This window comes from Oncorhynchus masou, chromosome 9 (genome assembly GCF_036934945.1).
Source record: "Oncorhynchus masou masou isolate Uvic2021 chromosome 9, UVic_Omas_1.1, whole genome shotgun sequence".
NCBI lineage: Eukaryota > Metazoa > Chordata > Actinopteri > Salmoniformes > Salmonidae > Oncorhynchus > Oncorhynchus masou.
In genome coordinates, this window is record NC_088220.1 from 87,683,583 (window position 1) to 87,695,687 (window position 12,105).

The 12,105-nt window shown below is 46.5% G+C and overlaps 1 protein-coding gene across 1 annotated transcript in view; it reads right to left on the reverse strand.

Annotated features, from left to right (window-relative positions):
- The window catches only part of dhx34 (DEAH (Asp-Glu-Ala-His) box polypeptide 34), a 30,059-nt gene that overhangs the window by 12,683 nt on the left and 5,271 nt on the right, over nucleotides 1-12,105 (reverse strand). Inside the window, 7 exon segments of the mRNA XM_064975354.1 lie at nucleotides 2-195; nucleotides 626-800; nucleotides 1,676-1,893; nucleotides 2,318-2,420; nucleotides 6,595-6,849; nucleotides 11,867-11,979; nucleotides 11,982-12,060. Of these exon segments, the coding sequence (XP_064831426.1) occupies nucleotides 2-195; nucleotides 626-800; nucleotides 1,676-1,893; nucleotides 2,318-2,420; nucleotides 6,595-6,849; nucleotides 11,867-11,979; nucleotides 11,982-12,060 (1,137 nt within the window).

A 12,105-nucleotide genomic window follows, 5' to 3' on the forward strand; every position in this document is an offset into this window, starting at 1 on the left:
CCTGCACCCAGGCGTTGAAGGTGTTGAGCAGGGTGAAGGGGTCTCCCTGGTTGGAGTGCAGGGGCTGGCGTGCTGTGGCACAGTCGGGGTTGTGTTGGGCCGAGCGGAGAAATGGGGACTGAACACTGAGGGCAGCAGCCACCGTCAGGACCGGCTCCACCAAGTTAAACACTGACCCCAGCACCAGCATCTTACCTAGACACACAGAGGTCAGGGGTTAAGGGTCAGGACCAGCTCCACCAAGTTTTCCACCATAATTTGCAAATAAATTCATTAAAAATCCTACAATGTGATTTTCTGGATTTTTTACCCTCATTTTGTCTGTCATAGTTGAAGTGTACCTATGATGAAAATTACAGGCCTCTCATCTTTTTAAGTGGGAGAACTTGCACAATTGGTGGCTGACTAAATACTTTTTTGCCCCACTGTAAGTATTTAAATAAATGTATTTGAGCACAGATTTAGGGGTTAGGGCTCGTGGTTAATAAATAGAATATAACTAGGGCCTGGAGGTTTGTCTGCCCAGGTCATGTGATCAGGAAATCCTCAGGGCCCTATTCAGGGGGCACAGTACAGGATCGCAGAAGTCACAACTGGGATACTTCCTTATTTCAGAGGGACGTACCTATGACCACGTCAACAGGAAGTTGTGCCAGCAGGCTTCCGATAGAGGTGAGATCTCCTCTAGCGTCTAGCGCCCCCTGTTCCCTGAGGTAGGTTACTGCAGTCTGGATACTGGCCGCGGGAGGAGGGTCGATGAACAAAAAGGATCGTGGGTCTCCCAGACTCATACTCTTCATCTGTAAGGACAGGAAACAGTCTTTTGGCAGGAAGTAACTACAGGGAACAGAAAACCAGAACAGTGAAGAGGGATTTCAGTCGTTCAGTACCTGTAGTATGAATTAGTACCACCCTGTGTATCTCTGGGACAGGGTAAGGTGTGAAAGGTTAGGGGTCAGGATACCTGTAGTACTAGAGAGTCGAGGGCCACCCTGTGTATCTCTGGGACGGGGTAAGGTGTGAAAGGTTAGGGGTCAGGATACCTGTAATACGAGTGAGTCGAGGGCCACCCTGTGTATCTCTGGGACAGGGTAAGGTGTGAAAGGTTAGGGGTCAGGATACCTGTAGTACTAGTGAGTCGAGGGCCACCCTGTGTATCTCTGGGACAGGGTAAGGTGTGAAAGGTTAGGGGTCAGGATACCTGTAGTACTAGTGAGTTGAGGGCCACCCTGTGTATCTCTGGGACAGGGTAAGGTGTGAAAGGTTAGGGGTCAGGATACCTGTAGTACTAGAGAGTCGAGGGCCACCCTGTGTATCTCTGGGACGGGGTAAGGTGCGAAAGGTTAGGGGTCAGGATACCTGTAGTACTAGTGAGTTGAGGGCCACCCTGTGTATCTCTGGGACAGGGTAAGGTGTGAAAGGTTAGGGGTCAGGATACCTGTAGTACTAGTGAGTTGAGGGCCACCCTGTGTATCTCTGGGACAGGGTAAGGTGTGAAAGGTTAGGGGTCAGGATACCTGTAGTACTAGTGAGTTGAGGGCCACCCTTTGTATCTCTGGGACAGGGTAAGGTGTGAAAGGTTAGGGGTCAGGATACCTGTAGTACTAGAGAGTCGAGGGCCACCCTGTGTATCTCTGGGACGGGGTAAGGTGTGAAAGGTTAGGGGTCAGGATACCTGTAGTACTAGAGAGTCGAGGGCCACCCTGTGTATCTCTGGGACGGGGTAAGGTGCGAAAGCCTCGTAGTCGGACTCAGAATAGAGCCGATAACACACCCCAGGTCCTGTCCTCCCAGCCCGGCCTTTCCTCTGCTCAGAACTGGCTCGACTGATCCAGAACTCCTGCAGACGCTGCATCTTAGCCTTCGGGTCAAAACTCATCTCCTTCACCTTGCCTTGAGGACACATTCAGAGGTAATACATTGTGTTCTATTTCTGAAAGTGGCACAGAGCAACATGCTTGAGATTTTTAAAGAAGCTTTTGTCTGTTTTTCCCCCACCGCAGACAGACACAACAATGACATTACCCAGGCTCCTCTCTGTCCCACTGAGCAGCGGTTATTTTGTTATTGAACCTTTATTTAAACTAGTCCGTTAAGAATAACTCATTGACAACGACGGTCCTACCCCCCAGGGACCAAACCCGGACGACGCTGGGCCTATTGTGCGCCGCCCTATTGGACTCCCAATCACGGGCCGTATGTAGTACCGCCTGGGATTCAAACCAGGCACTGTAGTGACGCCTCTTGCACTGAGATGCAGTGTCTTGGAGCGCTGCGCACACTCGGCAGTTCCGGGTCGTGCTTGGGGTTGTCTTACCCGAGTCGACGACGAAGCGCACCCCGTCGATGGTGACTGATGTCTCTGCTACGTTGGTAGAGATGATACATTTCCTCACTCCCGGAGGAGAGATGTCAAACACCTACAGGCACAGCATATAATACACAGTTCCATGTTTCAGCCCCAATGCCATGGGAACATGATGATTAAACGTCTTGTTGTAAGCCATACACTTTTATACTCATCAGACCTAATTAATACTTTAAAGCTGAACAGGTGAGATACACAGTTCACCTGCCCCTAGACCTGCTCCAAGACCTGCCCCTAGACCTGCTCCAAGACCTGCCCATAGACCTGCTCCTAGACCTGCCCATAGACCAGCTCCATAGACCTGCCCCATAGACCTGCTCCATAGACCTGCCCCATAGACCTGCTCCATAGATCTGCCCCTAGACCTGCTCCTAGACCAGCCCACAGACCTGCTCCAAGACCTGCCCCTAGACCTGCTCCTAGACCTGCTCCTAGACCTGCCCCTAGACCTGCTCCTAGACCTGCCCCTAGACCTGCTCCTAGACCTGCCCATAGACCTGCTCCTAGACCTGCCCCTAGACCTTCCCATAGACTTTCCCATAGACCTGCTCCTAGACCTGCCCATAGACCTGCCCCTAGACCTGCCCATAGATCTGCCCCTAGACCTGCCCATAGATCTACCCCTAGACCTGCTCCATAGATCTACCCATAGACCTGCTCCATAGATCTACCCATAAACCTGTCCCTAGACCTGCTCCTAGACCTGCTCCTAGACCTGCCCATAGATCTGCCCCTAGACCTGCTCCATAGATCTGCCCCATAGACCTGCTCCTAGACCTGCCCATAGATCTGCCCCTAAACCTGCTCCATAGACCTGCTCCATAGATCTGCCCCATAGACCTGCTCCTAGACCTGCCCATAGATCTGCCCCTAAACCTGCTCCATAGATCTGCCCCATAGACCTGCTCCTAGACCTGCCCCTAATGCTGCTCCATAGACCTGCCCCATAGACCTGTTCCATAGATCTGCCCCTAGACCTGCTCCTAGACCAGCCCACAGACCTGCCCCAAAACCTGCCCCATAGACCAGCTCCATAGACCTGCCCCATAGACCTGCTCCATAGATCTGCCCCTAGACCTGCTCCTAGACCAGCCCACAGACCTGCCCCAAAACCTGCCCCATAGACCAGCTCCATAGACCTGCCCCATAGACCTGCCCCATAGACCTGCCCCAAAACCTGCCCCTAGACCAGCCCACAGACCTGCTCCAAGACCTGCCCCTAGACCTGCTCCTAGACCTGCCCCTAGACCTGCTCCTAGACCTGCCCATAGACCTGCCCCTAGACCTGCCCCTAGACCAGCCCACAGGCCTGCTCCAAGACCTGCCCCTAGACCTGCTCCTAGACCTGCCCCTAGACCTGCTCCTAGACCTGCTCCTAGACCTGCCCCTAGACCTGCTCCTAGACCTGCCCCTAGACCTGCCCCTAGACCTGCCCCTAGACCTGCCCATAGACCTGCTCCTAGACCTGCCCCTAGACCTGCCCATAGACCTGCCCCATAGACCAGCTCCATAGACCTGCCCCATAGACCTGCCCCATAGACCTGCCCCAAAACCTGCCCCTAGACCAGCCTACAGACCTGCTCCAAGACCTGCCTACTGTACCTAGACCTGCTCCTACCTCATCCTACTGCTACTGCCCCTAGACCTGCTCCTTCATCCTGCCCACCTCATCCTAGACCTGTACCTCCCCTACTGACCTGCCCCTACTGACCAGCCCACAGGCCTGCTCCAAGACCTGCATCCTAGACCTGCTCCTAGACCTGCCCCTAGACCTGCTCATCCTACCTAGACCTGCTCCTACTACCGACCTGCCCCTAGACCTGCTACCTAGACCTCCCCTAGACCTGTACCCATACTGTACCTGCATCCTAGACCTGCTCCTAGACCTGCTCATAGACCTCATCCCTACTGACCTGCTGTACCCTCAGACCTGCTCCCTAGACTGCTGCATCCTAGACCTGCCCCTAGACCTCCCCATAGACCTGCATCCTAGACCTGCCCTAGACCTGCCCATAGACCTGCCCATAGACCTGCCCCTAGACCTGCCCATAGACCTGCTCCTAGACCTGCCCCTAGACCTGCTCCTAGACCTGCCCATAGACCTGCCCCTAGACCTGCCCCTAGACCTGCCTCCTAGACCTGCCCCTAGACCTGCCCATAGACCTGCTCCTAGACCTGCCCCTAGACCTGCCCCTAGACCTGCCCATAGACCTGCCCCTAGACCTGCTCCTAGACCTGCCCCTAGACCTGCCCCTAGACCTGCTCCTAGACCTGCCCCTAGACCTGCTCCTAGACCTGCTCCTAGAACTGTCTCAGATTCATACCTCATCCTGCTGTACTGCTACTGTACCTCATCCTACTGTACTGTACCTCATCCTACTGTACCTCATCCTTCTGTACTGTACCTCATCCTACTGTACTGTACCTCATCCTACTGTACCTCATCCTACTGTGCTGTACCTCATCCTACTGTGCTGTACCTCATCCTACTCTGCTGTACCTCATCCTACTGTACTGTACCTCATCCTACTCTGCTGTACCTCATCCTACTCTACTGTACCTCATCCTACTGTACCTCATCCTACTGTACCTCATCCTACTGTACTGTACCTCATCCTACTGTACCTCATCCTACTCTGCTGTACCTCATCCTACTGTGCTGTACCTCATCCTACTCTACTGTACCTCATCCTACTGTACCTCATCCTACTGTACCTCATCCTACTGTACTGTACCTCATCCTACTGCTACTGTACCTCATCCTACTGTACTGTACCTCATCCTGCTGTACTGTACTTCATCCTGCTGTACTGTACCTCATCCTACTGTACTGTACCTCATCCTACTGTACCGTACCTCATCCTACTGTACTGTACCTCATCCTACTGCTACTGTACCTCTACTGTACACTTCATCCTACTGTACTGCTACTTCATCCTACTGTACCTCATCCTACTGTACTGTACCTCATCCTACCTCATCCTACTGTACTGCTACTGTACCTCATCCTACTGTACCTCATCCTACTGTACTGCTACTGTACCTCATCCTACTGTGCTGTACCTCATCCTACTCTACTGTACCTCATCCTACTGTACCTCATCCTACTGTACCTCATCCTACTGTACTGTACCTCATCCTACTGTACTGTACCTCATCCTACTGCTACTGTACCTCATCCTACTCTACTGTACTTCATCCTGCTGTACTGTACCTCATCCTACTGTACTGTACCTCATCCTACTGTACTGTACCTCATCCTACTGCTACTGTACCTCATCCTACTGTACTGTACCTCATCCTACTGCTACTGTACCTCATCCTACTGTACTGTACTTCATCCTGCTGTACTGTACTTCATCCTACTGTACTGCTACTGTACCTCATCCTACTGTACCGTACCTCATCCTACTGTACTGTACCTCATCCTACTGCTACTGTACCTCATCCTACTGCTACTGTACCTCATCCTACTGCTACTGTACCTCATCCTACTGCTACTGTACCTCATCCTACTGTACTGTACTTCATCCTGCTGTACTGCTACTGTACCTCATCCAACTGCTACTGTACCTCATCCAACTGTACTGTACCTCATCCTACTGCTACTGTACCTCATCCTACTGTACTGTACTTCATCCTGCTGTACTGTACTTCATCCTACTGTACTGCTACTGTACCTCATCCTACTGCTACTGTACCTCATCCAACTGTACTGTACTTCATCCTGCTGTACTGTACCTCATCCTACTGTGCTGTACCTCATCCTACTGTGCTGTACCTCATCCTACTCTACTGTACCTCATCCTACTGTACCTCATCCTACTGTACCTCATCCTGCTGTACTGTACCTCATCCTGCTGTACTGTACCTCATCCTACTGTACTGTACCTCATCCTACTGTACCTCATCCTGCTGTACTGTACCTCATCCTACTGTACCTCATCCTACTGTACCTCATCCTGCTGTACTGTACCTCATCCTGCTGTACTGTACCTCATCCTACTGTGCTGTACCTCATCCTACTCTACTGTACCTCATCCTACTGTACCTCATCCTACTGTACCTCATCCTGCTGTACTGTACCTCATCCTGCTGTACTGTACCTCATCCTACTGTACTGTACCTCATCCTGCTGTACTGTACCTCATCCTACTGTACTGTACCTCATCCTACTGTACTGTACCTCATCCTACTGTACTGTACCTCATCCTACTGTACTGTACCTTATCCTGCTGTACCAGGGACAGGGTGCTGTGGAGGGGCAGAACGATCCAGCGCTTGGTGTGTGTTGCGTAGGCCTGGCATGCCTCTAAGATGGTAGATATCTCTGCCACGCCGCTGAGGAAAAGCAGCAGGTCGCCCCTCTCCTCGGGCGGGTAGCGTTGGTCGATGCCCTGCAGCACACGGAGGTATGGGCGGGGGTCCAGCTTCTCAGAGCGGGACGGCTGCTCCTCTTGTGGGATGGGCTGGTAGATCACCTACCCATCAGACAGACAGACAGACAGACGAGACAGAGAGACAGACGAGACAGAAAGACAGACAGACGAGACAGAGAGAGAGAGAAAGAGAGAGAGAGAAAGAGAGAGAGAGACAGAGAGAGAGAGAGAGAGAGAGAGAGAGAGACAGAGAGAGAGAGAGAGAGAGAGAGAGAGAGAGAGAGAAAGAGAGACAGAGAGAGAGAGACAGAGAGAGAGAGAGAGAAAGAGAGAGACAGAGAGAGAGAGAGAGAGAGAGACAGAGACAGAGAAAGAGAGACAGAGAGAGAGAGAGAGAGAGAGAGAGAGAGAGAGAATAACACCATTATCCTTCTGGTCAATAGACAGAGACAGAGAGAGAGACAGAGAGAGAGAGAGAGAGAGACATAAAAGGAATATAGACAGAATACTATATATTAAATAACAGCAGTCACTGCACTATAAAAGGAATAGAACGCCCAATCATTACTATATATTAAATAACAGCAGTCACTGAACGGCCCAATCATTACTATATATTAAATAACAACGGCCCAATCATTACTATATATTAAATAACAGCGTCACTGAACGGCCCAATCATTACTATATATTAAATAACAGCCGTCACTGAACGGCCCAATCATTACTATATATTAAATAACAGCAGTCACTGAACGGCCCAATCATTACTAAATAACATACTGAAGGCCCAATCATTACTATATATTAAATAACAGCCGTCACTGAACGGCCCAATCATTACTATATATTAAATAACAGCAGTCACTGAACGGCCCAATCATTACTATATATTAAATAACAGCAGTCACTGAACGGCCCAATCATTACTATATATTAAATAACAGCCAGTCACTGCCCAATCATTACTATATATTAAATAACAGCAGTCACTGAACGGCCCAATCATTACCATATATTAAATAACAGCCGTCACTGAACGGCCCAATCATTACTATATATTAAATAACAGCAGTCACTGAACGGCCCAATCATTACTATATATTAAATAACAGCAGTCACTGAACGGCCCAATCATTACTATATATTAAATAACAGCAGTCACTGAACGGCCCAATCATTACTATATATTAAATAACAGCGTCACTGAACGGCCCAATCATTACTATATATTAAATAACAGCAGTCACTGAACGGCCCAATCATTACTATATATTAAATAACAGCAGTCACTGAACGGCCCAATCATTACTATATATTAAATAACAGCCGTCACTGAACGGCCCAATCATTACTATATATTAAATAACAGCCGTCACTGAACGGCCCAATCATTACTATATATTAAATAACAGCCGTCACTGAACGGCCCAATCATTACTATATATTAAATAACAGCCGTCACTGAACGGCCCAATCATTACTATATATTAAATAACAGCAGTCACTGAACGGCCCAATCATTACTATATATTAAATAACAGCAGTCACTGAACGGCCCAATCATTACTATATATTAAATAACAGCAGTCACTGAACGCCCAATCCCAATCATTACTATATATTAAATAACAGCCGTCACTGAACGGCCCAATCATTACTATATATTAAATAACAGCAGTCACTGAACGGCCCAATCATTACTATATATTAAATAACAGCCGTCACTGAACGGCCCAATCATTACTATATATTAAATAACAGCAGTCACTGAACGGCCCAATCATTACTATATATTAAATAACAGCCGTCACTGAACGGCCCAATCATTACTATATATTAAATAACAGCAGTCACTGAACGGCCCAATCATTACTATATATTAAATAACAGCAGTCACTGAACGGCCCAATCATTACTATATATTAAATAACAGCCAGTCACTGAACGGCCCAATCATTACTATATATTAAATAACAGCCGTCACTGAACGGCCCAATCATTACTATATATTAAATAACAGCAGTCACTGCCCAATCATTACTATATATTAAATAACGGCCCAATCATTAATATATATTAAATAACAGCAGTCACTGAACGGCAATCATTACTATATATTAAATAACAGCAGTTACATTATATATTAAATAACAGCAGTCACTGAACGGCCCAATCATTACTATATATTAAATAACAGCCGTCACTGAACGGCCCAATCATTACTATATATTAAATAACAGCCGTCACTGAACGGCCCAATCATTACTATATATTAAATAACAGCAGTCACTGAACGGCCCAATCATTACTATATATTAAATAACAGCAGTCACTGAACGCCCAATCATTACTATATATTAAATAACAGCCGTCACTGAACAGCAGTCACCCAATCATTACTATATATTAAATAACAGTCACAGCCCAATCATTACTATATATTGTCACTGAACGGCCCAATCATTACTATATATTAAATAACAGCCGTCACTGAACGGCCAATCAATCATTACTATATATTAAATAACAGCAGTCACTGAACGGCCCAATCATTACTATATATTAAATAACAGCCGTCACTGAACGGCCCAATCATTACTATATATTAAATAACAGCAGTCACTGAACGCCCAATCATTACTATATATTAAATAACAGCAGTCACTGAACGGCCCAATCATTACTATATATTAAATAACAGCAGTCACTGAACGGCCCAATCATTACTATATATTAAATAACAGCAGTCACTGAACGGCCCAATCATTACTATATATTAAATAACAGCAGTCACTGAACTATATATTAAATAACAGCAGTCACTGAACGGCCCAATCATTACTATATATTAAATAACAGCTGAACGCCCAATCATTCTATATATTAACTGAGTCACGGCCCAATCATTACTATATATTAAATAACAGCCGTCACTGAACGGCCCAATCATTACTATATATTAAATAACAGCCGTCACTGAACGGCCCAATCATTACTATATATTAAATAACAGCAGTCACTGAACGGCCCAATCATTACTATATATTAAATAACAGCAGTCACTGAACGGCCCAATCATTACTATATATTAAATAACAGCCGTCACTGAACGGCCCAATCATTAATTTCACCAGCCTGACCCTGCCACTTTGTTTGACAGAATGAAAAACAGGACTAGAGACATGTTAGGCCTAACCACAGACGGAGCTATGAATGCAAGGATGTATGCTTTGCTTGACTCTCACTAAAGCATTGTAACCACAGATAAGACCTCCAGTTTGCTAGACTTAGAGTTGATGTCGGACGTTTACATAAACCTTAGCCTAATACATTTAAACTCAAGTTTTTCACAATTCCTGACATTTAATCCTAGTAAAAATTCCATGTCTTTGGTCAGTTATGATCACCATTTTATTTTAAGAATGTGAAATGTCAGAATAATAGTAGAGAGAATGATTTATTTCAGCTTTTATTTCTTTCATCACATTCCCAGTGGGTCAGAAGTTTACATACACTCAATTAGTATTTGGTAGCATTGCCTTTAAATTGTTTTACTTGGGCCAAACTTTTCTGGTAGCCTTCCACAAGCTTCCCACAATAAGTTGGGTGAATTTTGGCCCATTCCTCTTGACAGAGCTGGTGTAACTGAGTCAGGTTTGTAGGCCTCCTTGCTCACACACGCTTTTTCAGTTCTGCCAACACATTTTCTATAGGATTGAGGTCAAGGGCTTTGTGATGGCCACTCCAATAACTTGACTTTGTTGTCCTTAAGCCATTTTGCCACAACTTTGGAAGTATGCTTGGGGTCATTGTCCATTTGGAAGACTCATTTGTGACCAAGCTTTAACTTCCTGACTGATGTCTTCAGATGTTGCTTCAATATATCCACATAAATGTCATGCCTCATGACGCCATCTATTTTGTGAAGTCCACCAGTCCCTCCTGCAGCAAAGCACCCCCACAACATGATGCTGCCACCCCGTGCTTCATGGTTGGGATGTTGTTCTTCGGCTTGCAAGCCTCCCCCTTTTTTCCTCCAAACATAACAATGGTCATTATGGCCAAACAGTTCTATTTTTGTTTCATCAGACCAGAGGACATTTCTCCAAAAGTACGATCTTTGTCCCCATGTGCAGTTGCAAACCGTAGTCTGTCTTTTTTATGGTGGTTTTGGAGCAGTGGCTTCTTCCTTGCTGAGAGACCTTTCAGGTTATGTCGATATAGGAGTTGTTTTACTGTGGATATAGAAAATTCTGTACCTGTTTCCTCCAGCATCTTCACAAGGTCCTTTGCTGTTGTTCTGGGATTGATTTGCACTTTTCACCAAAGTACGTTCATCTATAGAAGACAGAACATGTCTCCTTCCTGAGCAGTATGACGGCTGCGTGGTCCCATGGTGTTTATACTTGCATACTATTGTTTGTACAGATGAACTTGGTACCTTCAGTCATTTGGAAATTGCTCACAAGGATGAACCAGACTTGTGGAGGTCCACAACTTTTTTTCTGAGGTCTTGGCTGATTTCTTTTGATTTTCTCATGATGTCAAGCAAAGAGGCACTGAGTTTGAAGGTAGGCCTTGAAATACATCCACAGGTACACCTCCAATTGACTCAAATTATGTCAATTATCATATCAGAATCTTCTAAAGCCATGACATCATTTTCTGGAATTTTGCAAGTTGTTTAAATGAACAGTCATCTTAGTGTATGTAAACTTCTGACCCACTGGAATTGTGATAAAGTGAATTATAAATTAAATAATCTGTCTGTAAACAATTGTTGGAAAAATTACTTGTGTCATGCACAAAGTAGTGTCCTAACCGACTTCCCAAAAATAAATTTGTGGAATGGTTGAAAAAAACGAGTTTTAATGACTCCAACCTAAGTGTATGTAAACTTCCGACTTCAACTATACAATATAAGTGCTGATTCCTACATTTATACAATAGGCTTTATCACAGCCGGTCCTTTTCTTTAAACTTTTCCAGAGCACACCTGATTCCACTTGTCAACTAAATCACCTTGACTAGGAGAAACAGGTGAGTTCCTGCAGGCAACGACCAAAATATGAAACGGGTCCCAGAGGAGAGGGTTTGAAATCTCTTGTCCACTCACCTGTATAGGGAAGAGCCTGCCCGGTACCTGCAGTACAGGTGCATTACTAAAGTAGCTGGAGAAGAGTTTTATGTTGATGGTGGCGGACATGAGGACCAAGCGGAGGTCGGGCGGGTGGCCAGGAGGGAGCGCAGGACCCCAAGGAGGAAGTCACAGTGGAGGTGTCGCTCATGCACCTCGTCAACAATCAACACCTGGGTGGAATAGGGAGGTTGGTAAGATCCACACACGGACAGGTT